At 34.2% G+C, this 17345-nt stretch overlaps 1 protein-coding gene across 20 annotated transcripts in view; it reads left to right on the top strand.

Annotated features, from left to right (window-relative positions):
• The window catches only part of RBM26 (RNA binding motif protein 26), a 90154-nt gene that overhangs the window by 40247 nt on the left and 32562 nt on the right, over positions 1-17345 (top strand). For 10 of the 20 annotated variants that reach the window (XR_013813904.1, XR_013813905.1, XR_013813906.1 and 7 more), the window contains exons 4-14: positions 50-138; positions 905-1122; positions 2075-2335; positions 3093-3332; positions 3751-3921; positions 4487-4642; positions 9835-9946; positions 11745-11904; positions 13209-13373; positions 14082-14213; positions 15441-15512. Coding sequence is in view for 13 of the 20 variants with exons in the window: in XM_079779588.1 (XP_079635714.1) it covers positions 50-138; positions 905-1122; positions 2075-2335; positions 3093-3332; positions 3751-3921; positions 4487-4642; positions 9835-9946; positions 11745-11904; positions 13209-13373; positions 14082-14213; positions 15441-15512 (1776 nt within the window). In the remaining 7 variants the exon portion in view is untranslated. The remainder of the gene's footprint in view (positions 1-49; positions 139-904; positions 1123-2074; positions 2336-3092; positions 3333-3750; positions 3922-4486; positions 4643-9834; positions 9947-11744; positions 11905-13208; positions 13374-14081; positions 14214-15440; positions 15513-17345) is intronic. The other 10 variants (XM_079779589.1, XM_079779600.1, XM_079779590.1 and 7 more) reach the window with 10 other exon arrangements.

Genomic DNA, 17345 nt, shown 5'->3' on the forward strand with positions numbered 1-17345 from the left:
TGTTGCTAAATCTTCTACACCTTTATTTTTTTTATTTTTTGTATGTAAGATTATAAAAGAGGAAGAAAGAGAGAAGAAGTTTTCCAGAAGGCTAAATCACAGTCCTCCCCAGTCAAGCTCCCGATACAGAGAAAATAGGTGATTAATTCATTGAACCATATTTGGTGATTAGACATTGGTTATCTTTTACACAGCTGCTTAGACTTGATTATCTTTTACACGGGGGCAAGTAATGTCTATTTTGTTACTGGTTTAAGAAAGTGTAACTCAGTCCTTTTCTACCATTTATTAAAGTTATTCTTATTTTTATTCTTAACTTCAAATTCCAGTGAAATCTTAATGAGACCTTTTCTTGCTTGAAGTTTCCCTTTAATAAGAATTTATGATTTATTTCATTAAGGCTTCAAAGGCATTTATAATGCAGTGCATGTGATACATGCCTATGAGATAAGATATAAGTGTTCATATGTATAAGTACATATATGTACAGATAATATGTACTATAAGACATATGTATAGATACCTAAATGTATATATGCCTTTTTGTGTAAGACTAAGAATTAAGACTTTAAGAGATTTTTCCTTAAAGGAGTTTTTAGAGTAATTGTTCTGCAGATCATGTTCAATTTTTTATTGTTCGAGTTATTTATTGTTTCATTTTCCTATGTTTTTATTCTGATGGTACAATAAAGAATCATGATATTATAAGAATTAAATATGATGTGATACCTTAATCAATAAAGAAATTAAAAAAAAAATCAAAAAAATCAAATCAAATCAAATGAAAAAAAAATAAATACAATCAGACAATAAAAAAAAGAATTAAATATGACTTTTGCATTTAGAGTTTTTCCTGTATCTACTTAAAAGTTATTTACATAAAAGTAATCATATATTTCTTTAGAAGTCGTGATGAGAGGAAAAAGGATGATCGTTCTCGCAAAAGAGATTATGATCGAAACCCTCCTCGAAGAGATTCATACAGAGACCGGTACAATAGAAGACGAGGGCGAAGTCGCAGTTACAGCAGGAGTCGGAGTCGAAGTTGGAGTAAAGAGAGGCTTCGTGACAGGGATAGGGATAGAAGCAGGACCAGAAGCAGGAGCAGAACACGAAGCAGGGGTAAATCATATATGCGTATATTTTTGTTGGCGTTCTCTTATTGGGAAAATACTTCTTATTTAAGGTCCATAAAACTTGTTTTAATTATATATCAGTTACACTTCAAAACTATGAAAACAGTTAAAAGTTTTCATTTCAGATGTGTGTAATTGCAAGACCATGTCATTTCCAACATCTATAATTTTTCTTGCAATATGCATTAAAAGGGAGATATTATGACCAATAAAACAAACATCTTTGAGTAAAACACCTTTACTTAAGCTTTGATATTAGCTACCCTTGCAAACTTTATTGTACAGCCATCTTTATTAAGTCTAGGAAATGATTTTGTAGCCTTATATAAACCCTGCACTTCTCTGTTACTCTTTAGAGTTTTTCCCCTTTTGATCTACATATACTAGGCCTCTTGGCACATAGCTTCACTTAACGAATCTCCTTAATACCTTTTCTTTTTCCTTGGGTCCATAAACAGCCCAGTTAATTTCTTTGTTTATGTTTAATATGAACTCCATTTTCTTCCTCTGCTCATTCATTCTCATTGTCAGATGGTGTTCACTGTAAAAAGGCATGCTAAGATTTTTAGAAGGATGACAAATATTCATTGCAGAAAAAATAACCATATTTTATTACATATTTTGTTTTTGGGGGTCTGAAATTATGCATACTAAGATTACAGTGAAGAAAAATTAAAAATCTATTTTCTGTAAATAGAACTTCAAGAAATTTTAAACTCATTAAGTACAGCAAATTTATGTGTGGTTTTATAGTTTAGGTTACATTGAAAAAAAAAGTTTTTCTTGGGACATGGTGTATTCATTGTTAGTTTTCAAAAGAAAAAGAGGGTTATCTAAAATTGGAACATTTTCTGTTTTGTGAAAATAGTACTATTTCTGCATCTGGGACATGGTTTTTGAAAAAAATAGTTTTATAAGTCATTTATATTTTGTTGCAGAAAGAGATCTGGTAAAACCTAAATATGACCTGGATAGAGCAGATCCACTAGAAAACAATTATACTCCAGTTTCTTCGGTACCTAACATTTCATCTGGTCACTACCCTGTACCTACTTTGAGCAGCACCATAACAGTAATTGCTCCTACACATCATGGTAATAACACTACCGAAAGTTGGTCTGAATTTCATGAAGACCAAGTGGACCATAACTCATATGTCAGACCACCAATGCCAAAAAAACGGTGTAGAGACTATGATGGTAAGTAAGCCTTTCAACTGTTTCATGACATACTGAATTAATATATCCAGTTGACTAAATTCTGTAAGTTTAGGTTACACACAATTATTCAAAGACTTAACCTATTGGAAATAGTGGGAAATTAATCTTAAGCACTCATAAATTTCTCAATATTATTGAAAACCTCTTTAATCACTACTGACTATTGAGTACCAATTTAAATATATTGTTTATTTGCATGTAAGTCTTAAGATATATTTGGAATTTATCAAACAAGACTAATACTTGTGAGGGAATCTGCTACTGAAACATTTTCTTCAAAGTTTACATTTTTAAAAAGGAATGGTTATGGTCATGTAAGTAGAACCAGAAATGTGAATATTACCTATTTAAGAATTTATAAATGAAGACTCTTAAGGTTTTATTGTAAAAGTTTTGTAAACTTATGAAAGCTATAGTTGCAGTGTTTATAAAGTTTTATGTGAGATTTAAATACAGGAAGTATTTCTAATGACAAATATATAAGTTTTATACCATCTTATAGTTAGGTATACTCACTGTAATTTGGTGATACATTTTCTAGTGTATGTGTTACCTTTATTATGACTTTAATAAGTATTTTTAAATTATTGGAATTAGCAGGGTAGCTCTTGTGATATGGTTAATTACACTTGCCCTATATTAAAAAATACTTCTGTTTTTAAATATCTTACTTTTGTTAACTCATATGTCAGATCACCAATGCCAACACTTTTCATATTTCTCTTTTTCTTCACAGAAAAGGGTTTCTGTATGAGAGGAGACATGTGCCCTTTTGATCATGGAAGTGACCCAGTAGTTGTAGAAGATGTGAATCTTCCTGGTATGCTGCCTTTCCCAGCACAGCCTCCTGTTGTTGAAGGACCACCTCCTCCTGGACTCCCCCCTCCCCCACCAATTCTTACACCCCCACCTGTGAATCTGAGACCCCCAGTGCCACCACCAGGCCCATTACCACCCAGTCTACCACCTGTCACAGGTAAGTAAATACGTTTGTTTGCCTGTACTTACTATCTGTCCATTTGTAATCTTTTTAAAAAGTTAATAGTTTGATGCTTGCTTTTATTAAAAGTATCTAAAGTAATTTTGTAGATGCTGGGAAACTAAGAGCAAGATATCCCCATTTAGACTATACACCTACTTTGCTTGACTATGCCAAACCTGTGATTTACTATGGTTTGGAGTAACTCTGAATTATGCACAATCCCTGATAAATCCCAGCTGCCTGTAATATTTTATAGCTTAAGAGAAACCTGTTTTAGAAAACATTAAAAGGCTATTTACCCTAGAAAACTAAAATAGTTGTAAGAGCTTGATGTTTGTAGATATTATAGTTTGATGAATGAGAATATCATGTTTGGATATACAAATAACTTATTTTATTTGTTTGCTTTCAGATGATATTTCTTATTCTTTGGTTTTGACAGGACCACCACCTCCACTTCCTCCTTTGCAGCCATCTGGCATGGATGCTCCCCCAAACTCTGCAACCAGTTCTGTTCCTACTGTAGTAACAACTGGCATTCATCACCAGCCTCCTCCTGCTCCACCCTCTCTTTTTACTGCAGGTGCAGTTTTGGCCCTCTCTGTATTTATGAATATGCTTTAGATGAGGAATTTTTAAATGTTTAGAGAGTGAATTACTCTAGCACAGTGCTTGGCAAACCGCGGCCTGCGAGCCACATGCGGCTCTTTGGCCCCTTGAGTGTGGCTCTTCTACAAAATACCACGTGCGGGTGCGCACATACAGTGCGATTGAAACTTTGTGGCCCATGCACAGAAGTCGGTTTTCGGCTCTCAAAAGAAATTTCAATCGTTGTACTGTTGATATTTGGCTCTGTTGACTAATGAGTTTGCCGACCACTGCTCTAGCAGGTCTATTTTTCTCACTATAATTATATAGAATAAAAATGTAGACAAGTTGAATGTACATTAAATGTAAGTCTTCAGTTATGTTTTTAAAAACTTACATTTTCTTTTAAATAACATTTTAATTTTTATAAAACTAAATTTTCTTTTTAATACATATGAAATATGTTAGCTTTGTATTAGTAACATGTTACAGTTTACTTTTTCTGTTATTAATATAGAAAAATTATAAAATGGAGTTTTACAATTGTTTTTTAATTACAGTTTTTGTATTACCAGATACATATGACACAGATGGCTATAATCCTGAGGCCCCAAGCATAACAAACACTTCCAGACCTATGTATAGACACAGAGTGCATGCACAAAGGCCTAACTTGATAGGACTGACATCAGGGGATATGGATTTGCCACCTAGAGGTACTATGATTAATCTTTTCTTATAATTTTCGTAATATCAAGCGTGACAAACATTTATAAAGAACAGTTGGTCCTGTATTTATAGGTTGAGTAAATGTTTATGTTTGTTTCTTCAATCCTTTGGTTTCCCATGAGAGAAAAGGTAATAATGTATTTCTCTATTTATGGTGTTTCCAAGAGGAAAGAAATTTTACAAAAGTACATATTTTCTAATGTAGCTTTTGTTGGGTATTTTCTATCATTTTCAGTCTTAATAAGTTTATTTAAACTCTTTAGAGTAATGCTTTAATTCCTAAAGATAGATTCTGTCACAGTTAATAATGAAATTAGCTGTACAAATTGTGCTTGATGTGTATTTTACTTTTGATGTTAGAATTTGAAATTGGTTTGCTTACAATGTTTTAAGCAAAAGGAATTATGTTTTAGGAACTGACTAATTAGCTTTTAAAATTTTTCTTAGAGGAGACAGATTTTTTTGTTAAAATTTCTAAATGACAGAAGATAAGAGTTTAGACTGACACAGTCACAAGCTGAGGCAGCAAGACTCCTATTCTAGAGGTACAAATGGAAATGGAGAGTCAGAGGAGGTGTAGAGCTTACATTAATTTGAAAGATTTGCTACAGATAATTGATACAGGGACGTGAAGGATTGTTAGACATAATAGAAAATATTATGTACGCCAATAAAAGTGTCTTTTTCCCTATTTCAACTAGTTTTTAAATGCCATTTTCTTTCCAGCTTTTCCCCCAATATCTTTTTTTTCTAGCATGTCATGCCTCATCAAGCGTGAATAAACTCCAACTTAATTAACAGTCAATAACTATTGTGGTTTAGTAAACTTGTGATTATTTATACTTTGATTTATTTTGTTGTTGTTTATTAAAAACTCTCAGATCCTGAGCATCTAGATACCTTGAGTATTCAAAGACCTTTTTGTGATGAAGATGTGAAGATCATTTTAATATTTACCCAATTTAATTTGAGATCACAGGACAACATTTCATGTGGATGCCCACCTTTTAAATTCTTCTTGCAGCATTCCAATAACTATTAACAACAATAGCAGAAAAAAAGATTATTTTAGTTTGCAAAAAAATTTTTTTAACTGTTTCTTGTAATTGAAAAGTAGCCACTTGTGGATGTTTATATCCCCCAAGTCTCTTCTACTTGGCCAGTTCAGTGAAAACTTCTTTAGGTCACTATTTAGTAGTTATTTTCTTTTTATCATGTACATATTCCTTGCTTTTGCTAGAACTCCAACATCAGGTCATCTCTTATCTTGCTCTTTTGGAGTGGCATAACTATACACTGCTACAGATCAGTATTTATTAGACCCATTCCAATGCCAGGTCAATTTTTTGTTGGTGATGAGAGAAGGAAGAGGGATCAAACCTCTTACATATAAATCTTAACCATGTAGAAGTTGGAGTGGGGTAATATCAGCTCCACATGCATGTAAGTTACAGAAATGGACCTATTGAGAGATAAATGTCTGGTGTGCCTAGAAATTTGAACGCCTTTTCTCATGGAATCATACATAGTGATTGCTTTAATACTGTTCTTTAGAAACATTATGTACTATTTCTGTGAGCTGGTTTAGGAATATATTCTTTATTAATAACATTGTTTTTATGCGTCACAAAACTGATTTAGCAACCCATTTATATTGAGTATTACCTATACTTCTATTTCCTTTCTTTGGTTTCCCACTCCCCAAAATCTTTTCATCTGTTGCCTGTTTAGTTTAAAACTTAATGTCCTGGATTGTGATAGATAATTAAAAGCCTATGATACTGTTTATTATATAATTATTATATATTTCTAATAGCCTATAGATGGCCTTAAGTTAAATTTGTCTAAGACTGTTATGTGATAATCATATTTTTATGCTTCATACTTTAAATTTACAAATGAAAAAAAATGTAGGTCCTTTGATGCCTTAGAGTTCTGAATATTAATGTAACTTGGAGGCCTTGATAATTGTCCTTTCCATATTTCTAAGGAGGTGGGAAATTTGATAGATGCTACTTGATTGAATATAGGTAGGAAGAAGGGCTAAGTTTCCATTTGTTGTCAACAAAACCAGTGCTGAAAATTTTAAGCAGAAAAATAATTTATTAAAATGGATGTTGGGGTAAAACACAGTACATATAGGTAATATGCACATTTGGTAATTGTATACCCAGAGGAACTTGCTTCTTTTTTTTAACTCTCTTTTTAAAATAAATAACAAAAATCTGAGAGGATACAGATGAATTGGATCAAACACATCACAAATACTGAGGAAAAACACATCATTGCATTGCCTCTTAGTGAACCTTTAGGTAAATAACATATTAAAGGAAAAAAAATATTGGATAGCTCAAAGACCTCTCCAAATGAGCCAGTGAACCAGGCTTGTGAGGCAGGAATAAGGCCAAAAATCCTGTTGCAGGACTGATCCTGTGAAGATACACTGGCCAAAGAAACTGCAGCTTGCACTGTGGACATCACCCATGCTAGATACTGGATATTTCTACCTAATCTGCTGTAGACATGTAGGCTAAGTCAAAGGTAGCCAGTGAAAGGGTCCAGATAAAGTGTATACATCCTAAAATACTTTTTAGAACCTGGAAGAATTTTGTGACTGGGAGAGAAGGGAGTAAGGGATGTGGAGGGATGTAAGAGGCCAATTCAAGGCATTTGAAGAATTCTAGAGAAGAGATGATAGTAGCTGGACTAGGGTAGTAACAGCAGGAAGTGAAAGATTTAAGGTTAGTGGAAAGGGTTGACAACACATGTAACTTATTGGACTTAGAATGGGATTAATGGAGAAGGTGAAATTAAAGACAACAGGTTTCTGCTCTGGAAATTGGGCAGATGAAAAAAGCATGTAGAACCATCTTTTCTTCTGTGTCATTAGTAATAGTGAGAAGCAAAGAAAGATGGAAGGAGGTGTACCCAAGTCTGAGAGCCTGACTGACATAGGTTCCAAATACACTCCCCTTCCTTCTTGAGAATCACTACATTGATGAATGAAGCCATGGCAGTAGATAAGATGTTTTAGGGAGGTTGTGTAGAGTGAGATTAGGAAGTCCCAGTAAATAACCTGGAGGATGCCTACACTGAAACAGTGGACAAAGAAAGAGGAGCTTACATAAGCACTGAGAAAATCAATCCAAAAAGGCAGAGAAGAAAGCAGAAAGTGTGGAGACATGAAAATCAAGGGAGAAGAATAAGAAGAAGGGGAAGATGATCAGCAGCATTAAATGTTCTCGAGGTCAAGTAAGAGGAAGATTGGAATGTATTCATAAGCTTAAGCAACAAGTGAGGACATCCGCAATTTTAGCAAGAGCAAGTTAAGTGCAATAGTGGAAGCAGCTGCCAGTTTTCAGAGAATTAATGAATGCCTGGGTTGTAGGAAAGCAAAGTTAGTAAGTGTAGACATCTCTTAGGAAATAGCTGTTAGGATAAGGAGAGGGAGAATGCTGGAGCTGGAGGGAAAAGTGGTCTTAAGAGGTTTCTTTAAATGGAATAATGTTGATGGGAGACATCAGTATGGAGTTTCCTCAAAAGATTAAATATGGACCTGCCTTCTGACACAGTGATTCTACTTCTGGGGATTTATTTGAAATACCAAAACACTAAGTCTCTAGGGATTTATCTGGAGAAATCCCAAAACACTTAATTCAAAAGAATATATGCACTCTTATGTTCATTGCAGTATTATTTACGATGGCCAAACTATGGAAGCAACCCAAGTGCCATCAGTAGACACCTGGATAAAAAAGCTGTGGTTCATATATACAATGGAATATTAAAAAAGAATGAAATCTTAACCATTTGCGACAGCATGGATGGACCTAGCGGTTATTATGCTCAGTAAAATAAGTCAGTCAGAGAAAGGCAAATACCATATGATTTCACTTATATGTGAAATCGGAAGAACAAAATAAATGAACAAACAAAACTGAAACAGACTCAGATAGAACTGGTGGTTTCCAGAGGGGAAGGCAGGTTGGAGCAATACGATTGGGGATATGGTTGTTTCATTAATTTAAATGTTTGATATTTAAAAAGTACATTGATAAGAAGATAATTTGTATTTTGTACATAGTTTTAGTATACCCATGGGATTTCCAGAAGATGGCCAGAGAAAACCCAGAAGTTAGAAATTTAGGACTGGTCCTCAGAGCAGAGTTCACGAGTGATAAATTGGTACAATCTACTGCATAGAGATTAGAGAGAGTTGTAGCCATGAGAGAGATTGTGCTGAAACAGATCCCAAGTTCTTTTGGTTAGTTATGTGTTTAGAAATACTAAGAATAGAATTTCTACAACCACTTTTTAATCTATCTTTATATATTTTATAGGGATTAAGGTTTGCATGTTTTAAACTTTGGTGTCATTTGGGAATAATAGCTTGAAAGAACTGTATAAAACCTAAGTAAATGTAGAGTGTTGATAGTAGATATTCAGTAACTCTGGCACTGCATTTCAATCTTGAATATTTACCTTTTAAAATCATGTATGTTCTAATTATATTAATATGTTGGTGTTTAAATAAGCAACTCACTTCAATCACAACTCTAAGTTATTAATTCTTAAAGGTCTTATTTGTGGTAAAGGTGATGGTAAAGGGGAACAGTGACATAGATTTCCACCCTCCTCCACCCCACCCCCATAGAAGTTGTCCACAGAGTCATATTTTATTTATTTATTTTCAATAAAGCCTTTTTTTAAAAAAATAATCTTCATCTCAGGATATATTTATTCTGTGATTTTTAAAGAGGAAGAGGGAGAGAGGCAGACAAAGAGACAGAGAAACATTGATTGGTTGCCTCTTGTATGCACCCTGACTGGGGATTGAATCTGCAACTTATGTATGTACCCTGACCAGTAATCAACCTGAAACCTTTTGGTCTGCTGGATGATGCTCCAACCAACTGAATCACCTGGCCAGGGCCAGAGTCATATTTTAATTTGACATGTGAGAATTACTAATTCTTCTGTAGTTAGGTTGAAGTGAATTAGAAATAAATTAAAATCTCTTAGAATACTACTATATTTGAATGTACATTTATTTCTATTTCTTCTAAAATATATATTTGGACAAAGTGCCAGAACTTTGTTTTCAATATGAATTTAAGGAAGTGTAGCTATGATAAACAGAAAATATTAATCTGTTTTCTTTTATTTTCTTTTCAAACAGAAAAGCCTCCTAATAAAAGCAGTATGAGGATAGTAGTGGATTCAGAGTCAAGGAAAAGAACGATTGGTTCTGGGGAGCCTGGAGTTACTACAAAGAAGACTTGGTTTGATAAGTAAGCTGTCAGGGGAAATTGAGGAATTTTTTTACACAGTAATTTTTAGGGTAATTGGAGTATTATGACAGTATAGTATTATTTTTCAAAATAAAATTTATATAATTTTGTTCTGTAGGCATTACCCCACTAAAATGTAAATTTTCTAAAAATTTGATAGTTAGTTGTCTGGTACGTGGAAGGCATTTTCATATAGAAATGGTATAGTGGTTAAGGACACAATTTTTCCACTTCCCCCAGCTATAAAATACTCCTTATGTTAAGAGATATCATTGAATATCCTATCTAATAAAAGGATAATATGCAAATTGACCGTCACTCCAACACACAAGATGGCTGCTCCCATGTGGTCAAAGATGACTGCCCCCATGTGGACACAAGATGGCCAGTAGGGGAGGGCAGTTGGGAGGGACCAGGTCGGCAAGGGAGGGCAGTTGTGGGCAATCAGGCCAGCAGGGGAGGGCAGTTGGGTGGGACCAGGCCTGCAAGGGAGGGCAGTTGGAGGCGATTAAGCCTGCAGGGGAGGGCAGTTAGGAGTGACCAGGCCGGCAGAGGAGGGACGTTGGGGGCAACCGGGCCTGCAGGGGAGGGCAATTGGGGGGGACCCAGTCCTGCAGGGGAGAGCAGTTGGGGGGACCAGGTCTGCAAGGGTGGGCAGTTAGGGGTGACCAGGCCTGCAGGGGAGGGCAGTCAGGGGTGACCAGGCCTGCAGGGGAGGAAAGTTAGGGGCAAACAGGTGTCAGGGGAGTGTTTACAGGGTGATCAGGCTGGCAGGCAGAAGCGGTTAGGGGCAATCAGGAAGGCAGGCAGGCGAGCATTTGGGAGCCAGCAGTCCTGGATTGTGAGAGGGATGTCCAACTGCCCCCAAGGGGTCCCAGATTGGAGTGGGTGAAGGCTGGGCCGAGAGACACACACCCCGGTGCACAAATTTCGTGCACTGGGCCTCTACTTACCCATATAAATGATAGTCATGAGCTTGTTATTAGGGAAGAAAGTGTGGGTCATGTCTGAGAAGAGGCATTATCCTTGGAGCAGTTTCTGTTAAGAACTAGAAAGGGATTTTGGGTGGGGGCTTGACAGTGGGGACTAAGGGGAAGGCTGGATAGGGACTGAAGTTGTAAAGGAAGGGCTTCAGTGAAAGAGGTAAGGAATCAGAATGTTGGGGTGTTTATGATGATTCATTTATAAACTTTCATGTTTGAGGAGAGACTAGGATCACACATTTTTAGAGCTTTGTAACATCACTTAAAGGTGGCTAATTTCTAGTTCTGGCTCTGGCTTTAATTCTGTGATTAAGGCAAGCATTGTAACCTCTCAGGGCCATAGTTTTATCCTTTTTTTCCAAGTGTCAAATGTGTGGTCTACAGTTTTGAATTTTTTGTTTTTTTAGGTTGAGAAGCAGGTGAGACAGTCATCCTTACCTTTTAATCAAGGTTTTAAAATAGGATACATTTCAGTAAGCTAGCTTTTGCAGAAATGGAACAAAGGTTATATATGCAAATTGACTGAAATAGGGTGCTAGGACCTTTCCTTATAAGAATTTTACGTAGGAGTAGATTGAAAGTGCCAAATACAAATGATATGAAAGAGCCCTTCTCAGTTGGCTTCCATGAAAGATGCGAACATTTACTAATTTGGAGACTTCATTTTTTTAAAAGAAAATTTAAATGTCCATGATCAACCAGTAATTTCAATTTTAAAAAATAGAACTTAAAATAGTAAAATGTTATTTCTTTGTACTTGATAATGGGATAGGATATATAAATGAATGTATTAATTAACTTGATTTTTGTTACAGACCAAATTTTAATAGAACAAACAGCCCAGGCTTCCAGAAAAAGGTTCAGTTTGGAAATGAAAACACCAAACTTGAACTTAGAAAAGTTCCACCAGAATTAAATAATATCAGCAAACTTAATGAGCATTTTAGTCGATTTGGAACTTTGGTTAACTTACAGGTAAGAGCTATGAAGTGATTCTGTTGTCTTTGCTTAATTATTTAGGGAGATAACAAGTCATTACAACAAGATGCTTTAGTTAGATTATTTTTGCTGCCTCTGTGATGGGATACATTTAACAGATGGGGCCCAGATATCATGTAATCCATAATTAGCTGAAACATTTGCTTTTTCCTGACCATTTTTGAATATTTTTCAATATAACTATCCGTGTAGTTTGTATTTGACTTCACCTAAAGTTAGACCTTGGCTTTGGTGGATATAACTTGTAAGGTTATTTAGTATTGAGCTTACATTGTGTAATATGTAAAAGTGTTGAAATAATATTGGGCTTTTTTCAGTTCTTTTTAATCAAAATTATTTGTCATCACCTCATAAAAATAATAAATTTTAGAGAGTACAGCTTAAGTTGATGAATTTGGAAAATTTTGTTTTATTGCCATTTAAAATAATATAAAATAGATGAAAATTGCATGCTTGGTTGTGGCAGGGCAATAGAAATTTATATAGAATTTAAAAAAAAATGTTTCTACTTCAATTCTTTGTGTCCCTTACATTTCTCTTCCCATATATCCCCAGAATATAGTTACATCATTGTTAACAATTTACCATGCATTATTCTAGATTTTTTTGTTTGTATTTCTGTATCTATCTACTGGCTTATTAGTCAGTCAACGCACACCATTAAAAATGTATATATTTGAAAGATATGGACCCATCTTATACACATTACCCTGTAGTTATTTGTGAATATCTTTTTATGGCTATTTAATTGATCTATCATATTTAGATTTAGACAAAAAAGTTTCTGGAATATTTTTTCTCACACAACTAACTACACTGGTAATATTAAATTTAAGAGAATTTTCAAAACCAAAAGAACAAAAATTTGGAAATGAAAAGCCTTGTATCTACTACTTACTAATGAGTCTGCAGAATCATATGCTCTTTGAATTCAGTTTACTTATGTGTAAAATTTATTTTTTTCTTAAAATTTTTTGCACTCTTTTTTTGTTTGTTTTGTTAATCCTCACCCGAGATATTTTTCCATTGATTTTTAGAGAGAATGAAAGAGAGGGGCAAAGACAGAGAGAGAAAAACATCGATGTGAGAGAGACATATTGAGTGGTTGCCTCTTGCACTCTTCTGGAGTGAAAGTAGGTTATGGTAATAGTTTAGATTTAAGGAAGTATAAAGATAGAATCTTACATAGGAGGACCAATATTTTATTTGTTGAGGAATTTTACTGTATGAAACAACAAATTCATTTGGAAATTCACTGTTCTTAATATTTGACACCTTAGGTTGCCTATAATGGTGATCCTGAAGGTGCCCTTATCCAATTTGCAACATATGAAGAAGCAAAGAAAGCAATATCAAGTACAGAAGCAGTTCTAAACAATCGCTTTATTAAGGTTTATTGGCACAGAGAAGGAGGCACCCAGCAATTACAAACTACTTCTCCAAAGGTAAGAGAAATTTATGTGAAATTAAATGCTCATAGAAAGCGCTTAGAAAGCATAGTATTTAAGAGCAGAGGCATTGCAGTCAGGTAGACTTTTTGAGTTTAGATCCTGCCTCCACCACTTTTAAATATATAGACTTGAGGAAGTTATTTAATCTCTCTTCTTGCATTTTATTGTGAAGTTAAGCCCTAGTTTATTAGACAATTACAATATAGGTGTAAAGTATATAGAAAAAAGTCCCAGGTATATCAGAGACACTCAGTACATGATAGCTTTACTTTACATATTCCACAAAGTCACACTATGGGTTCATTTTGGAAATGCTCTCCCTTCCTCTCATCTTTCCCTCCCTCCCTCCCTTTCTCCTTTCCTCCATCTCACTTTCAGTCAGTGAATCAGTTAATATGTAATGTTAGATTAATTGCTCATAGAGGTGTCTCACAGCAGTTTGTTTCTTTAACTTTCTATATACTGTTCATTAAAATAAAAGAAAGAAAGAAGGTAGTGAAGTGTAGATTTTAATTTTTCCCCTACTTTATAAATAAGTTTTTATGTGCAAAGGAAAACGTGAAGAAATTTGGAAGGTGGCTAGGTTTTGATTACAAGCTGCACTCAAGACTTTCTCTGCACGGGCAATTAATTTAGTAACAAAATAACAAAGGTTATTTTCGATGCTCGTGAACATTTAACATTTTTTTTTCTTATTCTGAGGTAATGCAGCCTTTAGTCCAGCAGCCCATTTTGCCTGTTTTGAAGCAGTCCGTCAAAGAGCGGTTGGGTCCAGTACCTACAAGTACTATTGAACCAACAGAAGCCCAGAGTGCCAGTTCAGACCTTCCTCAGGTAAATGAAAAGTCGTCTTATTGTGTTTTTTTGCATAGTAGGTTCTGAGTAAATTAGTTTCCCTTGGTGATTTGAATTATAGTTAACTGTATGTATTTTATACAGAAATAGGATAGTCTATACATATTTTTGTTACTATTATAACATTTTCACATTCTACTTTTTCTATACTATTTGAATATTAAATTCTTCTCTCTAGTTAATACTTATTGATAAGAAAGAACTCTCTTTCACTTTGTGGAGGAGGTATTTTCCAGCAAATCTGCCTGAAAAGTGAAGTTCAGTGTACTAAATCTTATTTTTCCCATCATCTTTGACTTAACTAGAATTCTATTTCAGAAATAATTATGCAGTAGCCTGAACTGAAAGCTATTGGGACAGGAAGGCTTATACCATCAGGTTGTAACATGCTTAATATACTGATTCAAGTTACTTATTACGCTCTCAGAACTTTGCATCACTTATTCCTGACTCTTGGATTTTCTTTTCCATATGTCATTCCCTTCCCACTCCCTTCCATACTTGAGTGGCAGTTTCTTATTTCTATACCTTCAGTCTCTAAAACTTAGCTTTTCTTTGTCTCCAGATGTTTCAGCATTTGTATAAAATAAAGTTAGGATATACTATCCTACTTAGCTAATGGATGACACCTTATTCCAGTAGTCTTCCTGAAAAGTAATATATTGAGATTCTATTTAAAAAGTGATAGATTGAGATTCTGTTAAAATAAGCATGCAGAATGTAAATTGGTAAATTATTAGTTACTTAAAACCCCCACCCAATCCTATTATTCCAAATCATCAGCAAATGCAATGTATTGGCTATAAAATAAAACTTACTTTAGGAAAGAATGACTTTCATTTTTAAGCTCAATAAGCAGGAACACCTTTATTTACTCAAACCTAATATTTACAATGTTCAAACTTTCTATTGGTCAACATAGGATTTTAAGAATTTGTGGTTCTGTATCAATGGAGGGGACTTGAGCAACCACCTGGCTTAGACATCTTATTTTACATCATAGTTTTTCATGATTAATATTACATACTGTTTGTTTTTCCATACACATTTTCTTTCTGTCTCTCTTTGAAAAAAAGATCCAGGTTTTGTGATTAACATCAGTATACTTACAAAGTCAGTATATGCTAGTAGAATCAGAATGTTCATAATCCCATCAGACATACATGTTTAGGGAAACACTGAATATGTCCATTTTAATTTTTTTAGAATGTAACTAAATTATCTGTGAAGGACAGGTTGGGTTTTGTATCAAAGCCATCTGTTTCAGCAACTGAAAAGGTAAGAAGAAGCATGATGTGTTTGTCTTGGCTTCATAAATGTTTTCAGATGGCATCTTAATTTTTTAATTTTTTCATAGTTTCAAACTTTTGCTTCTTAATAGTATCTGTATCTCTTATTCCTACCATTTTGCTTTCCATTTGCTGAAAAGAAAAATATTTGCTTACCTTTTTTTACTTTTTGCATCAGCATTTTAATACTTGCTGCTCACTATAGTTTCCATGTGCTTCATTCTTTCTTTTTTTTTGTATTTACTATATTTTCTTTAGAGATATTTTTTACATTTTATTTTGAAAACTCGGGCAGTCTAAAAGAAAGGGCCATGAACTAGGAATTGTACTTGAGTGTGAGCTTTGACTCTCTATTTACTAACTGCATGATATTGGGCAGTGCTGTTAATCTTTATGAACCATTTTCTTCATCATAAATGGTGATGGTAATATTTATATTGCTCATAAAGTTTTGTGATGGATTAAATAAATTTTATTTTAAAAGTATTTTATAAACTCGAAAAGATTATGTAAATGTAGTATTTTTATTTATAATTAATAGCTATTGTATATAGCCTGACAGTACATCTAGCCATTTTATTTTTTAATAAAGAGACAAATGCTGATTAAATTAAGATCATTTATGGACTAATCTTCTAGTTTGTGTAGATGTGGCTTTTTTTTCCCTTTCTGGTTAGGTATGAAATAATGTCCTGATCTTTAGTCTTATTTGAGGTATATGGAAACACAGTATATTAGAATTAGATAATGTTTCCCATTTCTATACCCTCACCTTAAAGGAAGATAAGGCCCAAATAGTGTTTTGGCTGACCTATACACTTGAGTTACTTGAGTTACTTGAATCTGGATCTCCTATTTTAGTCCATTATGAAGATTAAATGGGTAATTGACTTCATGAACACCCCATGAGATAGCTGACCTGCTTTCTTTACTGCTTCTTCAGTATATTGTTTTCCTTATTTCCTGTGTAAAACTTGGGCAGTTCTAGATATTTGAATATGAATTTCATTCACTAAATCAGATTTCCCTCTTGGACACCTCAACATTACTTCAGGCATAACATCCCTAACATGATTCATTATTTCCCACAGAAATTAATTTCTCCTAGCCTTACCTCTGAAAGTAATACCACCAATTTCCAGTTTGTGTAGTCTAAAAGCCTTTAGAGTCATTGCTTGTGTTTGCAGTCATCTCTTTCTCTACCACCTTCAGGCCCCTGGCCTATGGATGCAGTTCAGAGCTGCCATACCTTCATCTAGTGTACTCTGCCACTATCCTACTTTCAGACTTATTTTAATGTTAGTTGCTTAAAGTAACCTTCATTTCCTCAGCTAAATGACTTAGCTTGGTTCACAGGTTATCATACCTCAATTATTCTGGTTCTGTTACTATGTCTGCGTTAGACCTTGCTTTTCTAAGGAATCTTTTTCTGCTATTTCCTGCCTCTTTTTAATTTTTTAATTTTTTGGTGGTGATTTTTCTGCAGTGCATTTCCGTCTGCCTAACTGAATTCTAGTCATTCTTTTAAAGATTGAAAAAATCACTAATCTCTTCTGTGAAACCTCCACATTTTTTCATATGATACCTCCCTTTTCTCTAAATTTGTGTCCCTTAGTCTATGCTACTAAATTTAGCAGTATGTAAATATTTACTTTGATTAGATTTATTTTCCTTGATAAGTAGCTGAGGAATAAATGAACAATATAAGTCTTTTATTCTTAGCAGTTCTGGGGAGGTATACAAAGCTGATGATGTTAGGATCTGTTTATGTCGACATTTGGACTTGTACAAATTTGAAGTTTTTACAAAACTTTTCTAGTAT

The sequence above is a fragment of the Cnephaeus nilssonii genome (assembly GCF_951640355.1).
Source record: "Cnephaeus nilssonii genome assembly, chromosome: 8".
Taxonomy (NCBI): Eukaryota; Metazoa; Chordata; class Mammalia; order Chiroptera; family Vespertilionidae; genus Cnephaeus; species Cnephaeus nilssonii.